Source organism: Alosa sapidissima, chromosome 4 (genome assembly GCF_018492685.1).
Source record: "Alosa sapidissima isolate fAloSap1 chromosome 4, fAloSap1.pri, whole genome shotgun sequence".
Lineage (NCBI taxonomy): Eukaryota > Metazoa > Chordata > Actinopteri > Clupeiformes > Clupeidae > Alosa > Alosa sapidissima.
Window position 1 is genome coordinate 39,841,002 of NC_055960.1, and position 19,607 is coordinate 39,860,608.

The 19,607-nt window shown below is 43.5% G+C and overlaps 1 protein-coding gene across 1 annotated transcript in view; it reads left to right on the top strand.

The window, feature by feature from the left end:
- Positions 1-19,607, top strand: part of LOC121707572 (caM kinase-like vesicle-associated protein) — an 88,884-nt gene that overhangs the window by 22,038 nt on the left and 47,239 nt on the right. Inside the window, exons 2-6 of the mRNA XM_042090224.1 lie at positions 6,429-6,536; positions 9,429-9,560; positions 10,463-10,537; positions 11,617-11,755; positions 14,936-15,056. Of these exons, the coding sequence (XP_041946158.1) occupies positions 6,442-6,536; positions 9,429-9,560; positions 10,463-10,537; positions 11,617-11,755; positions 14,936-15,056 (562 nt within the window). The 5' untranslated portion in view covers positions 6,429-6,441. The remainder of the gene's footprint in view (positions 1-6,428; positions 6,537-9,428; positions 9,561-10,462; positions 10,538-11,616; positions 11,756-14,935; positions 15,057-19,607) is intronic.

Here is a 19,607-nt window from a genome sequence, read left to right on the forward strand (position 1 = left end):
TGACCAAGCCATGTGTAACTCTGTGGGGTTCTCTTACAACACACACACACACCCTCTCTGCCACGCACACACACACACACACTCTCTTTTACTCCTCCCTGCTCTCTCTCTCTCTCTTTCTCTCTTTCACACACAGAGACACACACACACACTCTGTGTTTGAGAAACTTTATTTTCCTCTGAGCTCTCTGGTGTTAAGTGTACAACCCCAAATCAGAAAAGATAGATAGATAGATAGATAGATAGATACTTTATTGATCCTCAAGGGGAAATTCAAGGGTCTCAGTAGCATACAGACATAACACACAACATGCACTTACAGCAGAAATGGTAAACATAAGTATAAGTATAAACATATAACTAAACTCCACTGTACAATAAGACAGTAGAAGATAAGACAGATAACAAAACTAAATACTAAATACACTATATAAATTAAATTAAGAAAGTCCAATGTGCTTGAGGGTGATCAAGCATAAGACGCTTGTAGTGACAGGGCCGGGACTGGTGAGGTGCTAAAGGGAGTGAGTGTCATGGTGAAGGTGCAAACAGTAGTCCAACCATAGTCCTTAGTTATGTGTGCCTGGCAAGGTGCTCAAGAGAGTGAGTGTCATGGTGAAGGTGCAAAAAGTAGTCCAACATTAGTCCAACAGTGCAACAGTGGAAGAGTAAGGTCTAGAGACCAGCATAAATAATATAGACAAATAGGAGAGTAAAGTGTAATGTAGACAAGGTAAAATAAAAAACTATTTCAGTGCAAGAAAAGGTTGAGGTAATAGGGTTATAGCCATTCATTCATTCAGTATTGTATCAGAAGCCTGACTGCAGCCATTGATCATGTGTGCTAATATAGCATGAAAAACAGTGTAGCAGTAAAACAGTAGTGAAAACATTAGGCTGTGTACAATAGTAAAACAGTAGTAAAACAGTAGTAAGCAGTAGTGGGCAGTCAGTACTCAAAAAACATGGACATGGAGAGGGTGGAGAGGCAGACAGACTAAGCAGAGAAGTCTATCTCTCCTCTTCCCTTTAGTGAGGCATTGAACAGTTCAATGGCCCTAGGAACAAATGACTTCCTCAGCCTTTCAGTTGTGCATGGCAGTGAGCCAAGTCTCCAGCTGATCAAGCTCTTTTGGTTTTTGATAGTGCTGTAGAGCGGATGACATTCATTGTCCAAGATGTTGATCAGTTTGTTTAGGGTCCTTTTGTCAGATATTGAAGTGATGCACTCCAGTTCAGCTCCCACTACAGAGCCAGCCTTCCTTACCAGCCTGTCAAGTCGCCCAGCATCCTTCTTCTTTGTGCTTCCTCCCCAGCATACCACTGCATAGAAGAGGGCGCTGGCCACAACAGACTGATAGAACATCTTGCTGCTGCTTGCTGCTTGCTGCACACATTGAAGGACCGCAGCCTCCTCAGGAAGTACAGCCTGCTCTGTCCTTTCTTGTAGAGTGCATCAGTGTTGGCTGACCAGTCCAGTTTATTGTCCAGGTGGAGACCCAGATACTTGTAGGTGCTTACCACCTCCACATTGACCCCATCAATGGAGACTGGTAACAGAGCGGGCTTAGACCTGCGGAAATCCACCACCATCTCCTTGGTCTTTGAAGTGTTGAGTTGAAGGTGATTGAGTTTGCACCACTGCACAAAGTCCTCCACCAGGCTCCTGTACTCCTCCTCTTGCTCATCCCTGATACACCCCACAATTGCAGTATCATCAGAAAACTTCTGCATGTGGCATGACTCGGTGTTGTAGCAGAAGTCAGATGTGTACAGGGTGAACAGGACTGGAGAGAGCACAGTTCCCTGTGGCGCTGATCACAGTGTCAGAGAGGCAGTTCTTCAGTCTGACGAATTGTGGTCGCTCGGTCAGGTAATCTGTAATCCAGGTTACTAGGTGAGCGTCCACACCCATCTGCAAGAGCTTGTCTCCCAGTCTGAGGGGTTGGATGGTGTTAAAAGCACTTGAGAAATCAAAGCACATGATTCTCACAGCACTTTTCCCCTTGTCTAGGTGAGAATGTGTCCTGTGTAGAAGATAAGTGATGGCATCGTCCACGCCCACTTTCTCCTGGTATGCAAACTGTAAAGGGTCTAGTGCATGGCGTACCTGGGGTCTGAGCATACCTAAGACCAGCCGCTCCATTGTTTTCATCACATGTGATGTTAGAGCGACAGGCCTGAAGTCATTAAGCTCGCTGGGGTGTGGTTTCTTGGGAACGGGGGTGAGACATGATGTCTTCCACAGTGTTGGAACTTGTCCGAGACGTAGACTCCAGTTGAAGATGTGCTTCAGTGGCTCCCCCAGTTCAGCAGCACAGGCCTTGAGCAGCCTTGGACACAGTCTGTCAGGCCCGGCTGCCTTACGAGGATGAAGTTTTTTTAAAAGATAACTTACTTGATCAGCTGTAATGATGGGGGGGGGGGGGGTGAGGGGAGTGGAGGGGGAGGAGGAGGAGGGGTGCTTCTGTGAGGGTTGTCGTGTGGCTAGAGACTGATGGCCATTGGCTGAAGCCATTGTTGCCGCACTGCTCGTGGTCACCATGTGGGGGAGAGGTGCGATAGCCTGATCAGCAGTGATGATGGAGGGGGGGAAGGGAGGGGGGCAGCATCTGGGGTCTGTGTGTCTGATGGCTGTTGACTGAGGTCGTTGTCACCTCTTTGTTCGTGGTAGCCATGTGGGGGAGGGGTGCAATATCCAGTGATGGTGGGGGTGAGTGTTGCACTGGTAATGAGGTGGGCTGGAGGATGGGCAATCGAACCTGTTGTAAAAGTGGTTCAGCTGGTTCGCCCTGTCCAGGTCTCCCTCCACAGAGCTGCTGCTCTTCTTAAGGCCAGTAATAGATTTCATACAGTCCCACACCTCCTTCATGTTGTTATCTTGCAGCTTCTGTTCCATCTTCCTTCTGTAGTCCTCCTTAGCCTCTTTCAGCTTAATCTTGAGTTCCCCCTGTACTCGCCTCAGCTCTGCCATGTCCCCCTCCTTAAACGCCATCTTTTTCCTATTGAGAAGGGTCTTGACATTACTGGTTATCCAAGGCTTGTTATTTGAATAGCATCGTACAGTCCTTGTGGGAACAACAATGTCCATACAGAAGTTCAGATAGTCAGTAGTGCAATGTGTGACCTCCTCTAAGTCCTCTCCATTCAGTAGCACACTCCAGTCAGTGGACTCAAAGCCTCATCCGCTTCCGGTGTCCACTTCCTGAAGGTGCACGTGGCAACTGGTAGCCTCTGAACTTTTGGCTTGTACATTGGCTGGAGATGAATGAGGTTATGGTCCGACTTCCCCAGTGGGGGAAGGGGGGTGGCACTGTAAGCATCCCTCACGTTTGCATACATGAGATCTATTGTCCTGTTTTTCCTAGTTGGGCAGTCAACAAACTGGTAAAAGTTTGTGAGGGTGGAATCCAGTGTAATGTGGTTGAAGTCACCAGAGATCGCAAAGAAGGCATCACTGTGCTGAGTTTGGAGCCTAGCGACTGTAGAGTGAATGACGTCACACGCTGCGTCCGGGAGGGCTTGAGGCGGCACGTAGACACAAACAACAATGGCGTGCAAGAACTCCCTCGGCATGTAGTATGGTCGTAGACTGACCGCTAGTTACTCCACATCCTTACAGCATACGCCTGGTCCTCACTGTAACTCCCGCTCTGCACCCCCGAAAGCACCACAGCTCCTCCGGGATGTTTACGTGAACCCTACCAGCATTCCATCGTATTGCAAACAGCTGATTCCTTGTGTACACAAGTTTGTTGCTGCTGGAGCATTGTAATAGATCCATATCCATAGGATAGAATGAAAACACTCCTCAAAGTGCGTAATCCAAAAAAGTTGTGAAGTAAAAAAGTAAAAAGTAAACAAAAGACGTTAAGAAAAAACACAAAGACACGGAGCTACCTCGACAGGCTGCCTCTCTTGACGGCGCCGGAACTGTATAAAAAGCTGGGATATTGTGTAAAAAGTATGGCTGTCAATCGATTAAAAAATGTAATCAAATGTATTACGTACTCTGTGATTAATTCATGTAAATTAATCACATGCAGCCATTTTTTGCTATGAACATATCTTAAAAACAAGTTTGGCAGATGAGTCAATCAATGAACAGCCAAACCAACATTATTGACTTTAAAGCATCTCTCTCTTTTATTATAATTTTCCCTATGGGTCAGCATAGTACCTGGGGTCAGATGTTTAGCATGATAAATGCAAATGACTGCAGTTCCCACTCACTGTCAATACCACCTATGATTTATCCTTTTTTTGGCCATTCAAACATGTCGATTTTTATTCACATAATTACTAGGGTGTTGCCTTTTCTATGCAGTAGGTGGCAGTCCAGGATGAGAAATAGCAGTTAAAGAAAATAAACTAAATAGTTGGAACAAAGAAATTAAAGCAGCATAGCCTACAAGTAAATAAATGTAACCACCTTCTACATACTTTTGAAGACATTTTGTTTCAAGTGTGCAACAAATGTAGTCAAAAGGGAGTTTGTCGGTTAGTTATTTAGGTAAGGGATAATGTATAGAACGCCGGTCATTATCGGGAAAATAAGTTTTTCCGCACCAGTGGAGAGGTCTTGCTTTGCCCTGAAGGGACTTATTTTCCCAATAATGACCGGCATTCTATACATTATCCCGCTTATTATACGGCTACTTGCCAAAACGAAAAAATAAACTTACATTTATTTGTTACCAGATGTCCTTAGACGAAAATAATAACCAGTAGAACTTTGGGAAATCCCATTCAAATGCAGCACTATACTTGCATTGTGAAGAGCTAATAACATATATAATATAATAATCGATCATAGGGTAGGCTCAGCAAAACGTTGACAAGGCTGGCGGCTAGCATTATTATCATCAGTGTGCTAACTCGTAGGCCTAACTCCGGATTGTTGTGCATTGAGGTGCTACTTCAGACGAGAACTCCTATGGAAGGAAACCGAAATTCCTTACTGCAGAAATAGTAGATTGATGCTCCTGTCAAGAGTAGGCTTATTGGTCTGGGCGTTCTTTTGAAAACATAGGCCTAGGCTAAATGTGTTCTTTTTAAAAGCTAGTCTAGGCTAAATGTAGGCTAAAAGCAGTGCTTTTTCGTCTGCCTTCAGTCACGATAGCCAGACTGCACTGGGTCAAATGTCACTATGAAATGCGATTAATCAGCGTTAAATTTTTAACGTGTTATTATTTCTGTAATTAATCAAAATCAACTCGTTATTTTGACAGCCCTAGTAAAAAGCAAATGAAAACAGAATGTGATCATCTGAAAATCTCGTAAACTCATATCTAGCTGTAAAAAGGATGGAGACAACATATCAAATGTTGAAAATTATATAATAAAAAAATAAGTTCATTTTGAATTTGATACCAGCAACACGTTTTTAAAAAAAAGTTGCGATGGGGCAAAGAAAGTGTTGGAAAAGTTGTGTATAAATACCACCATCTTATCTGGGCCTGAGCTGGTTTAAAATGGACTGAGATTAAGTGGAAAAAGGTCCTGTGGTGAGATCAATCAACATTTCCCATTCTTTTTGGAAATCATGGACTCCTCTGAGCTAAAGAGGAGAGGGCCTCTCCAACTATCTAACTTGTTATAGTGCTCAGTTCAAAACCCAGCATCTATGACGGTGTGGAAGTGCATTAGTGCCTACAGCATGGGCATCTTGCACATCTGGCAAGGCACCATCAATTCTGAATCATGTATACAGGTTTTGAGCAACATATACTGTCATCCAGGCAATGTCTTTGTCGGGGAAGACCTTGAATATTTCAGGTAAACAACGGCAAAATGAATTCTGCACATATTTAAGCAGTACTTCTCCAAAGAGGAAGAGTCCAAGGGCTAAAATGGGCTGTCTGCAGTCCAGACTTGTCTAATTGGGTGCATCATGGAATGAACAACATGGCTAAGAATACCCTATACTGTTGAGCAACTGAAATCTTATCGGGCAGGAATGAGACATTTCATTCTCAAAACTCTAGCAACTGGTCTCCTCAGTTCCTAAACATTTACAGGATGTTGTTAAATGAAGAGGTGAAGCAGCACAGTGGTAAACAAGGCATAACGTCCACACACACACACACACACGCCATATAAAGGCATTAAGCTTCTCTTAAATGTCTGTTAGTAATGCATGCCCCCATCCCAACTTTTTTTGAAACATGTTGCTGGCATCAAATTCAAAATGAACATGTATTTTCCATGAAATAGTCAACATCTTCATGTTCAACCCTAACCCAGCGGAGGGATGTGTTGATGGAGCTGACTGGCTGATTTGTGTTGGGAGTGTGTGAGTGACTTTCCAAATCACTGACTATTTCTTAGGACGTGTGTGTGTTTCTGGCAGAGAGTGTGACTGACATAAATGTGTGTGTGTTTCTGGCAGTGAGTGTGACTGACATGAATGTGTGTGTGTTTTGCAGTCCAGCAGTGGCCATGCCATTCGGCTGTTTACATCTCGGGGAGAAGAAGGACTTCCACAGCCCTGCGGAGGTGACTGACAAGTATGACCTGGGCCAGATCGTCAAATCGTAAGCACCATGTCCCACACATCCTGCTGCATCACACACACACACACACACACACATACACACACACACACACATCCTGATCCATGTACAGTATCACACACACACACACACACACACACACACACACACATCCTGCTGCATCACACACACACACACACACACACACACACACACACACACACACATACACACACACACATCCTGATCCATGTACAGTATCACACACACACACACACACACACACACACACACACACACACACACACACACATACACACACACACATCCTGATCCATGTACAGTATCACACACACACACACACATACACACACACACACACATCCTGATCCATGTACAGTATCACACACACACACACACACACACACACACACACATCCTGCTGCATCACAAACACACACACACACACACACACACATCCTGCTGCATCACACACACACACACACACACACACATACACACACACACATCCTGATCCATGTACAGTATCACACACACACACACACACACACACACACACACATCCTGCTGCATCACAAACACACACACACACACACACACACACACACACACACACACACACACACATCCTGCTGCATCACACACACACACACACACACACACACACACACACATCCTGATCCATGCACAGCATCACACACACACACACACACACCAGGGATGGAAATTAAATATTTTTCTACCTGCCACTGTGGCTGGTGGATTCCAAAATCTACCAGCCACTAGAGAAACGGCATGAAAATGTGATATCATGATTATAGTAGGCTACCCAAAATGATCACGGTAACCAGCATTATTGCAATACGACTAAAATGTGCTGAATTTTGCCCTAAACCTACCAGCTGTCCTCCAAGCACAGTAGCAACAAAACTAAAGGTCAATAAAACCACATTCATATTCTATAGTGTCTTGTCATAAAAGTGGTGTGGCTCCTTTAAGACTCCGTTTCTGTGAGTACTGGAGCATCCTATAATCCAACCCTCCAACTTGATCTAACTATAGTGTACATCATCTGATTTAAATATTTACAGGTATTACAAGGCTATATTTAACATTTAGCATTTATTTTCTATTTGGCCCATTATGAAATCATGCACTGAACAATTTAAGCACAGCTCAGCTTTAAGAAACGTAATATGCATGCTTAGCATTTTGTGAAACTACATTAAAAAAAACTCTTGTTGTACAGTTATCTAGGCGATATTGTTGACATTTATTTTGTATTTGGCCTTATTGTGTATGACAAAAGCCCAAAGTTGGAGACCGTGTAGACATTTGCTTCAATTTCAAAACCGGATTACTCTGGAACGGCTATAACTTGTATAAGGGAATGCTTTACACCTTTGTGTTCGGTAAGTTCTGCTGTTTATTCTGATATACGATTTGTAATTTCTTGTATGAAAAGTTTGTGGGATATTCCACCACAACGAATGGGTGTGGAGATGTCCGTCTGTCTGCCTCATAGGTCTTAATAGCAGCGTGTCGCGGGCCGGATTAAAATAGCTATACGTGCCAATTCAAAAGAGAACTATTTAGGTGAGATTAGCCTGTGAAGATATATAGAGATCCACAGATCTCACTAGATTTGTGTCTATGCAGTCATCCTGAAATAATCTAGCAGTGGCACATGAAAGCATAGTGACAGTTTCTTAATGGTAGTGAAGTGAAAGTGAAGCGCTGCACCAGTGCCTATAGGCTATGCTGCGGTGGCGGCTCACTACGAGTTGTAGAACTTCAAATCAGCGCGATTTACCCTTATAGGCTGGTAACGTTAGGCTACATTATCCCTACAGACACTTTCTTATTTTTAACCGTCAATAAGTATGAAAATTAGACCGGATCTGACATTTTGTTGTGGTTAATTTCCATCCCTGACACACAGACAAACACACACACATCCTGATCCATGTACAGCAACACACACACACACACACATCCTGATCCATACACAGCATCATACACACACACATGTGTGTGCCTATGTGTGCCCCTATGTGTGTGCGTATGTGTGTGTGTGTGTGTCTATGTGTGCCTATGTGTGTGTGTGTGTCTATGTGTCCCTATATGTGTGCCTATGTGTGTGCGTATGTGTGTGCCCCTACTGTATGTGTGTGCCTATGTGTGTGTGTCTATGTGTGTGCCTATGTGCCCCTATGTGTGTGTGTGTGTGCCCCTATGTGTGTGCCCCTATGTGTGTGTGTGTACCCCTATGTGTGTGCCTGTGTGTGTGTGTGTGTCTATGTGTGTGTGTGTGTATGTGTCCCTATATGTGTGCCTATGTGTGTGCCTATGTGTGTGTGCCTATGTGTGTGCCTATGTGTGTGTGCCTATGTGTGTGCCCCTATGTGTGTGCCTATGTGTGTGTGTGTGTGTGTCTATGTGTCCCTATGTGTGTCCCTATGTGTGTGTGCGCCTATGTGTGTGTGTGCCTATGTGCCTATGTGTGTGCCCCTATGTGTGTGTGTGCCCCTATGTGTGTGCCTGTGTGTGTGTGTGTGCCTATGTGTGTGTGTGTGCCTATGTGTGTGCCTATATGTGCCTATGTGTGTGTGCACCTATGTGTGTGTGTGTGTGTGCCTATGTGTGTGCCCCTATGTGTGTGTGTGTGCCTATGTGTGTGTGTGTGCCTATGTGTGTGCCCCTATGAGTGTGTGTGTGCCTATGTGTGTGTGTGTGCCTATGTGTGTGCCTATGTGTGTGTGTGCGCCTATGTGTGTGCCTATGTGTGTGCCTGTGTGTGTGCCCCTATGTGTGTGTGTGCCTATGTGTGCCCCTATGTGTGTGTGTGCCTATGTGTGTGTGTGTGTGCCCCTATGTGTGTGCCTATGTGTGTGCCTGTGCCGTTCTCTGCAGGGAGGAGTTCTGTGAGATCTTCAGGGCCAAAGACAAGAGCACGCTGAAGATGTACACCAGCAAGAGGTTCCTGAAGAAGGATGGGAGGAAAGTGCGGAAAGCTGCAAAGAATGAAATCTTCATCCTACAGATGTAAGTGTTCTAAGAATGAAATCTTCATCCGCTGAAGTGTTTCACACTAATCACAGAGTACGCGTTCTATTTTTCCCTCAGGCTAATTCAGAGCACATTTGTAGTGTTGAGGAGCGTAGTGTTGAGCTGAGGAGCGTAGTGTTGAGGAGTGTAGTGTTGAGCTGAGGAGTGTAGTGTTGAGCTGAGGAGCTGAGGAGCGTAGTGTTGAGGAGTGTAGTGTTGAGCTGAGGAGTGTAGTGTTGAGCTGAGGAGCGTAGTGTTGAGGAGCGTAGTGTTGAGCTGAGGAGCTGAGGAGTGTAGTGTTGAGCTGAGGAGTGTAGTGTTGAGCTGAGGAGCGTAGTGTTGAGGAGCGTAGTGTTGAGCTGAGGAGTGTAGTGTTGAGCTGAGGAGCTGAGGAGCGTAGTGTTGAGCTGAGGAGCTGAGGAGTGTAGTGTTGAGGAGTGTAGTGTTGAGGAGTGTAGTGTTGAGCTGAGGAGTGTAGTGTTGAGTGTAGTGTTGAGCTGAGGAGCGTAGTGTTGAGCTGAGGAGCTGAGGAGCGTAGTGTTGTGGAGTGTAGTGTTGAGCTGAGGAGTGTAGTGTTGAGGAGTGTAGTGTTGAGGAGCGTAGTGTTGAGCTGAGGAGCTGAGGAGTGTAGTGTTGAGGAGTGTAGTGTTGAGCTGAGGAGTGTAGTGTTGAGGAGTGTAGTGTTGAGGAGCGTAGTGTTGAGGAGCGTAGTGTTGAGCTGAGGAGTGTAGTGTTGAGGAGTGTAGTGTTGTACTGAGGAGTGTAGTGTTGAGCTGAGGAGTGTAGTGTTGAGCTGAGGAGACAAACACACACCCACACACAAACATACACACACACACACACACACCAGATACACAAACTGCCCTTATGACTCACATTTCTCTTTGTCTCCTTCTCAGGGTGAAGCACCCCAACATTCTCCAGCTGGTGGACGTCTATGAAACCAGAAAAGAGTACTTCCTCTTCCTGGAGCTGTAAGTACTTCCTCTTCCTGTAGCTGTAAGTACTTCCTCTTCCTGTAGCTGTAATACTGCATTCATGACACATCCTGACCTCCGACTCAAAAAAGATGACTTGAACACAGAGTTGGATGACTTGAACACAGAGTCGGTTCGGATTTTTTGCTCAGAAACTTTTCAGGCAGAAATCTTGTACCCAGAGTTACCTGATTTGACGTCAAAATCATACTTTCCAATCTCAATGGCATCCATTGCAACAAGACACAAACCCCACTCTCACAACAACACAACAAGACACGAACCCCACTCTCACAACAACACAACAAGAGACGAACCCCACTCTCAATACAACACAACAACATTACAACACAACAAGAGTGAACCCCACTCTCATTACAACACAACAACACAACAAGAGATAGGGTTAGGGCTAACCCTAGGTAGCAGAGAACTGGGTTAGGGCTAGTGTTGCAGATTCCCCTCATAGATACCCATTCATTTATGTTTCCTCCTTCATGAAGTCAATATATTTGGTTCGGTCCTGCTGCCTTGCCATTGCCCAAGCAACTCTGGATGCATTTGGACTCTAATTAAAGCAATTTAATGTATGTGCGTGTGTGTGTGTTTGCATATGTGTTTGTGTGTGTGATTGAGCGTGTGTGTGCTTGACTGTGTGTGTGTGTGTGTCGGTATGTGTGTGTGGATGTGTTCTTGACTGTGTGTGTGTGTGTGTGTGTGTGTGTGTGTGCTTGAGCATCTGTATGTTTGCATATGTGTTTGTGTGTGTGTGTGTGTGCACATGAGTTCTTGACTGTGTGTGTGTGTGTGTGCTTGAGCATCTGTATGTTTGCATATGTGTTTGTGTTTGTGTGTGTGTGTGTGTGTGTGTGTGCGCATGAGTTCTTGACTGTGTGTGTGCATGTGTGTGTGTGTGTGTGCTTGAGCATGTGTGTGTTTGCATATGTGTGTGTATGCATGTGTTCTTGGCTGTGTATGTGTGTGTGCTTGAGCATGTGTGTGTTTGCATATGTGTGTATGTGTGTGTATGCATGTGTTCTTGGCTGTCTGTGTGTGTGTGTGTGTGCACATCACAGGGCCACAGGTAGAGAGGTGTTTGACTGGATCCTGGATCAGGGATATTACTCCGAGCGGGACACCAGCAACGTGATCCGGCAAGTGATGGAGGCCCTCGCATACCTGCACTCTCTCAACATCGTCCACAGGAACCTCAAGGTTAGCACCCCCTAAGGGCCACAAACTAGACTTGCATTTCTCCCTGGGGATCAATAAAGTATCTATCTACCTATCTATCTATCTAGACATGATTAGAGTGTATCTGAGGTGATGGTGTTATCTACACTGTATCTGAGGTGATGGTGTTATCTACACTATATCTGAGGTGATGGTGTTATCTGAGGTGATGGTGTTATCTACACTGTGTATGAGGTGATGGTGTTATCTGAGGTGATGGTGTTATCTACCCTGTATATGAGGTGATGGTGGTATCTGAGGTGATGGTGTTATCTACACTGTATCTGAGGTGATGGTGTTATCTGATGTGTACATGAATGTAAATGTCTGGAGCATGAGTGCAGATGAGTGTGTACTCTAGATGAGTGTGAGGTCTAGATGAGTGTGTACTCTAGATTAGTATTTGGTCTAGATGAGTGTGAGGTCTAGATTAGTATTTGGTCTAGATGAGTGTGAGGTCTAGATGAGTGTGGTCTAGATGAGTGTGTACTCTAGATTAGTATTTGGTCTAGATGAGTGTGAGGTCTAGATGAGTGTGTACTCTAGATGAGTGTGTACTCTAGATTAGTATTTGGTCTAGATGAGTGTGAGGTCTAGATGAGTGTGTACTCTAGATGAGTGTGTACTCTAGATTAGTATTTGGTCTAGATGAGTGTGAGGTCTAGATGAGTGTGAGGTCTAGATGAGTGTGGTTCTAGATGAGTGTGTACTCTAGATGAGTGTGTACTCTAGATGAGTGTGAGGTCTAGATTAGTATTTGGTCTAGATGAGTGTGATGTCTAGATAAGCGTGTACTCTAGATGAGTGTGGTCTAGATGAGTGTGAGGTCTACATGAGTACTATATGTGGTCTAGATGATGTGTGGTCTAGATGAGTGTGAGGTCTAGATTAGTATTTGGTCTAGATGAGTGTGAGGTCTAGATGAGTGTGGTCTAGATGAGTGTGTACTCTAGATTAGTATTTGGTCTAGATGAGTGTGAGGTCTAGATGAGTGTGTACTCTAGATGAGTGTGTACTCTAGATTAGTATTTGGTCTAGATGAGTGTGAGGTCTAGATGAGTGTGAGGTCTAGATGAGTGTGGTTCTAGATGAGTGTGTACTCTAGATGAGTGTGTACTCTAGATGAGTGTGAGGTCTAGATTAGTATTTGGTCTAGATGAGTGTGATGTCTAGATGAGCGTGTACTCTAGATGAGTGTGGTCTAGATGAGTGTGAGGTCTACATGAGTACTATATGTGGTCTAGATGATGTGTGGTCTAGATGAGTGTGAGGTCTAGATTAGTATTTGGTCTAGATGAGTGTGAGGTCTACATGAGTACTATATGTGGTCTAGATGATGTGTGGTCTAGATGAGTGTGAGGTCTACATGAGTACTATATGTGGTCTAGATGATGTGTGGTCTAGATGATGTGTGGTCTAGATGAGTGTGAGGTCTACATGAGTACTATATGTGGTCTAGATGATGTGTGGTCTAGATGAGTGTGAGGTCTACATGAGTACTATATGTGGTCTAGATGATGTGTGGTCTAGATGAGTGTGAGGTCTACATGAGTACTATGTGTGGTCTAGATGATGTGTGGTCTAGATGATGTGTGGTCTAGATGATGTGTGGTCTAGATGAGTGTGAGGTCTAGATGAGTGTGAGGTCTACATGAGTACTATATGTGGTCTAGATGATGTGTGGTCTAGATGATGTGTGGTCTAGATGATGTGTGGTCTAGATGAGTGTGAGGTCTACATGAGTACTATATGTGGTCTAGATGATGTGTGGTCTAGATGATGTGTGGTCTAGATGAGTGTGAGGTCTAGATGATGTGTGGTCTAGATGAGTGTGAGGTCTACATGAGTACTATATGTGGTCTAGATGATGTGTGGTCTAGATGAGTGTGAGGTCTACATGAGTACTATATGTGGTCTAGATGATGTGTGGTCTAGATGATGTGTGGTCTAGATGATGTGTGGTCTAGATGATGTGTGGTCTAGATGAGTGTGAGGTCTAGATGATGTGTGGTCTAGATGAGTGTGAGGTCTACATGAGTACTATATGTGGTCTAGATGATGTGTGGTCTAGATGAGTGTGAGGTCTACATGAGTACTATATGTGGTCTAGATGATGTGTGGTCTAGATGATGTGTGGTCTAGATGATGTGTGGTCTAGATGATGTGTGGTCTAGATGATGTGTGGTCTAGATGAGTGTGAGGTCTACATGAGTACTATATGTGGTCTAGATGATGTGTGGTCTAGATGATGTGTGGTCTAGATGATGTGTGGTCTAGATGATGTGTGGTCTAGATGATGTGTGGTCTAGATGATGTGTGGTCTAGATGATGTGTGGTCTAGATGAGTGTGAGGTCTACATGAGTACTATGTGTGGTCTAGATGATGTGTGGTCTAGATGATGTGTGGTCTAGATGATGTGTGGTCTAGATGATGTGTGGTCTAGATGAGTGTGAGGTCTACATGAGTACTATATGTGGTCTAGATGATGTGTGGTCTAGATGATGTGTGGTCTAGATGATGTGTGGTCTAGATGATGTGTGGTCTAGATGATGTGTGGTCTAGATGATGTGTGGTCTAGATGATGTGTGGTCTAGATGATGTGTGGTCTAGATGATGTGTGGTCTAGATGATGTGTGGTCTAGATGATGTGTGGTCTAGATGATGTGTGGTCTAGATGATGTGTGGTCTAGATGAGTGTGAGGTCTACATGAGTACTATGTGTGGTCTAGATGATGTGTGGTCTAGATGATGTGTGGTCTAGATGATGTGTGGTCTAGATGATGTGTGGTCTAGATGAGTGTGAGGTCTACATGAGTACTATATGTGGTCTAGATGATGTGTGGTCTAGATGATGTGTGGTCTAGATGATGTGTGGTCTAGATGATGTGTGGTCTAGATGATGTGTGGTCTAGATGATGTGTGGTCTAGATGAGTGTGAGGTCTACATGAGTACTATATGTGGTCTAGATGATGTGTGGTCTAGATGATGTGTGGTCTAGATGATGTGTGGTCTAGATGATGTGTGGTCTAGATGATGTGTGGTCTAGATGATGTGTGGTCTAGATGATGTGTGGTCTAGATGATGTGTGGTCTAGATGATGTGTGGTCTAGATGAGTGTGAGGTCTTCACACTTGCTGTGTTTTCTGCATTTGTTACTCAGCTGGAGAACCTGGTCTACTTCAACCGCCTTAAACATTCTAAAATTGTCATCAGTGACTTCCACCTGGCCAAGCTCGAGAACGGCCTCATCAAGGAACCGTGCGGAACTCCTGAGTACCTGGGTAAGACCCAAAGGGCAGTTTCCTCTCTCATGTAGAACACGCAACACATTCTGGTGTAGAACCATAGACTGTAAAAAATATGGACAAAGCGTCTGTGACATCACCCATAGATTTAGGCCGTTTATGGGGGGATATGGGCAGTGCCATCTTGGAAAATCTTGGGAAATCCTAACTCCGCCCAACTCCCAGCCAATCCATATATGGGTAAAAGGGCGGGGCTTTGTGTGTTGGCCAGTGGACCCGCTTCTTCAGCCAAGCAGCCGCAGTTACCTGTAACGTTAGGCCTACAAGATGGACTAGCACAGACTTCGCTGTAACATAATTTGCTGGTAAGTTTGATCTGCTAACATGAAGTTCATGTATGTTTCATAATGCCATGTTCAGACACCTTTTTGTATGCTGAACAGTAATATTTGGGTGAACGGTTGAAAGGTTGAGAATGAAGAGTTGAGTTTGCAGCTTCTATGTAAAATAAACTAACGTTAGCTATCCCTCCCTTGCTTAAGTTACGGTAAAATAACGTAGAGTAATTTAGCAGTTTAACTTTACAGGTTCACCAGTTACGTTACTGACAAAAATGTATCTTTTCCTTTATTTTTTTGTGATTAACGTTACCCATCACATATGCTCAGTGGCAGGCAGCCATTTCATTGTAACGTTAATTATTTTACAATAACATCAGCTAGCTCGCTGTATTCTGTCAACTTGTTGGTGTGAATTGATAACAAAATCGTAGTAGCCTAGGGTATTAGTTTTACATAATTACTTATTTTGATTAACTCTTAATATCACGTTTTGGCAGTATACCATGGGGAAGAGGCGGCAATGAGGTCCATGGGCTCTAACCTGGGACTAGAGGTCCAGGTGAAGTGGTTTGGCTGGGGTGTGGTGATCTTGAACCCATTGAGACTGTACATTTCACTTTATGTCTATTGATGGACTGTTACACCTACCCCTTACTTATGCCAAACCTAATTTATGTTCTTTAAACATCAGAAAACAAACTTACTGTTGATGGCACTGAATTTGCACTTGGAAATGTTTATGGAACTGTTCTGTGAACTGTGAATTACATTTAACTCATTAAAACTCATGCCAAACCAATATTGCCTGTGCTCTCAAAAACATTTATGACTGTTGCTCCTACAACAACTTCAGTCAGTAGGTTGAATTGAAGACCCAGATGCAGAAGTAAAGGTGAATTTGTACTTGTATATCTTGAGCACTACAGGTAACTACTGAATTTGTGAAACTAAAATAACAAAAACTAAAATGTACTAGGGCAGTTCCACGCAAAACAGTCGCGTCCATAACACCGACTAAATGGATGGAATGGTATTTGCATGATGCGAATGATTATGTGAAAAGTTTTTCATGTACGTTCTACAACCAAGAAGAGTGAATGCTCAAATGTCAAGTAGCCTAATCATCATTCACGTCATACCATGGCATTGTGTTGGCGTTATGGACGTGACAGTTTTGCGTGAAATTGCCCACTAAGCTAGTGCATAGTCAGTACATATTAGATCACTTTAAAGACGGACAGATGTAAATGTTGTAAATAAGGTAATAATCAAGGGGTCTGCTGGTGACAAAGTCCTTGAAGTCAGAAGCTGCCACTGCTCAACAATGACTTGTGCTCCATCTGGTAGGATTTCAAAATGTTCCAGATCTGAAAACAGAAATATTGGTACATGTCACATCCTTGAACTTACTGCTTATGCAAACTATGAACAAGTGCTCACAAATGAAGCTAAATGTATTTTTATATGGCACTCATAGACTGTTGTGGCAATATATGACCACAACTTATAAGATTTATAAGAAATTTTAGATTTATAAGAATAAGATTTGCAGACTTATTCGCAATATAGTTATAATGAACAAACTCACAGAACACTTAGCTGAATGGGGACAGGACAGGCATATTTAACTATTGTTCATGCCCTGTTTATGCGGACTCTAAGCAAAACAAATTTGGTGTATGTAAAGTTCTGTAGAATAACCTTTTGTTGTATTTTTATGTTTTCAGTGAAACAGTGTAAGCTCATATCTACACCCTATTGAGGTAGTCATTAACAGTTAGGCCAAGGTCCAGTCAAACACTAGTCAGCCACTGATGCCATATTGTTTAATTATGCAATCTGTATCCAACCAAAACCTGCAGATTTGAAGGCATAATACAACTGCTTTCCATGTGTGACTTATCAAAAGATGCTAATGATAATTATTTTCATAATTATTGCACAGATATGACCTGGACTGCTCACAATAAAAGGCCACTCTAAATGTCTGAAATGCATTCATGTTTGTGCAGTATATCAAACATCCCAACCTGCAAAAAGCCATTTCAGGGAGGTACCCCCCCTAAATAAATAAATAAATAAAAAATAAAAAAATACTTTAGCCTTCTTAGATACTGAAATAGTGATGAATAGCCCATGTTTGTTAATTATTTGTTTCTACTCAACACACCAAATAAGGAAGGCCTATAGTTAGAAATTGTGATAATAAAATATGTAGATTTTGGTAGTTTGGTATTTATGTAGCCTTGGCAAATAGTCATCTAGTAGGCTAGTCCTGAATAATATGCACATGAAATGACACGGGAGCGTACCTATGTTCCCCAGGTCCTATGTTCCCCGCCTTGTATCTGACGACGGAAATTGCGTGGGTTATGCTTGCGAGTGCACATTTCGTGCACAAACGGTAGCAAAGTGTATTTTTCTGTCAATGTTGCTTGCCGTATCACACCAGGTAGATCTACACATACGCGCACGGGGCAATATTGACACAAGCCAGAAGGGCGATTTTCCTAACTTCCACGTTGAGTATAGCGGAGTAAAAGAATAGATGAAGAACATTTTTTATAACATAGGCCTACAATGGTTTTACTGTGTAGTGCTTCTTTACTGAATATAACGAGTTCAAAGTTAACATTCTAGGTAACTTCGCATTGTCTGCTTCAGCACTAAATTGAGGACAGCAACACACACGAGCTGCACCTCTCACAGAAGAAACGCGCTACAACTACATGCCTTTTTAAGTTGATATTTAATTGGTTTGTTTTGTTCATTTTTCCGTTCGCTGGCACGCTGCAGGGGGGGGGGGGGACTGCGCGTTGCTCCGAAGCCCCTTTGGTCTGACTCGTCAATAATCCAAAAATGTCCCTTTGGGTCTACAGCCCAGTATAGTTTGATATCTCTTTGTTCCATTCAAATTAATCCCATTCTTCCGACAGCTCAACCAAAGGCTATTTTAGATCACTTCCTTCACCTCTTGTACAGTAAGAATCAACAATGAGATGCCAAGTGCAAAGACAATGACAAGCTTAGGACTGAAGCCATGCAGACTCGGCTAGATTTAAACACAGCAGGCCGTTGCAGCAAGACAGTGAGCCAATCCTAATATCATAGGAAAACAGGTGGGGCTGTGTCATTAGGCTGATTGCCACTGACACCAGCTACTGTTACATACAAGACTTAAGTGTCTCAATTAAATCAATTAAACGTGACTATATCGCACTGGGCTCCGCACTGCGCCTCTGTGCAAAGAACTTCAGTTTGCGGCGCCCCCTCTTCCTTCCCTCCTTCCCTCATCACAAACAAAGTGTTTTCCACCAAAAGCTGTCACCGGTCTGCACGTCTGTTGTAACTGTGTTGACTGAAGAGATTGTGTGTTTCTGGTTAAATAAAACGGATATATGTGAGTGTGTGTATATGTGAATATTTTCCTTATTTATTGATGTCATAAGCATGCTTTATAGGTAGCCTAAGTTAAGTTTATGCTAACATAGCCTAGCATTATTAACTTAAACTCGTCTCTTAGCATCTGTTGAACCTTCTTTTCATCTTCTGAAATTATCGATGCGCATTAAACCGCATACAAGTCAAGCAGCTATTTCAAGCAGCTACTGTTACAATTAAATCAATTAAACGTGACTATATCATATTGGGCTCCGCACTGCGCCTCTCTGCAAAGAACTTCAGTTCATCACATCACAAACAAAGTGTGGGCACGGAGCAACAACAACCCGCGCCTTGCCGTGACGCTCCTGTTCCTTCTGAACTGAACTGAAACAGGCCAATCAGGATGCTCTCTGTCTTGAACAGGCACACAGCTACCTCTCTCTCTCCACACAGCTACCTCTCTCTCTCTTTCTCTCTCTCTCTCTCCATCCCCGTCGTGTGCGCGCTACACTCAGATGCACACACGATTTGAAGTTTCGGTCTCGTGTGTGCACTCTTGCTCGCTCGCTCTAGATTCCGGGATATTTTATCTAATTTGCGGGCATCAGGGAGCCGCTATCAATATGCGGGAGACTCCCAGAACTTCCGGGAGACTTGGGATGTCTGGTATATGCTAATGATGTCTGGAATATACAATCAGGTTGCTCCATTTAAATGTATGAAAAATGTCAAAGTACCATGGAATCAGTGCTGAAGTGATGCTTCTGAGTGTCGACTGAGTGTCGACGATTTGTGTTTAACAAATAATCAATAAGAGTTTCAAACGTCAATTATAACTAACACCAATTATGGTAACTAGCTA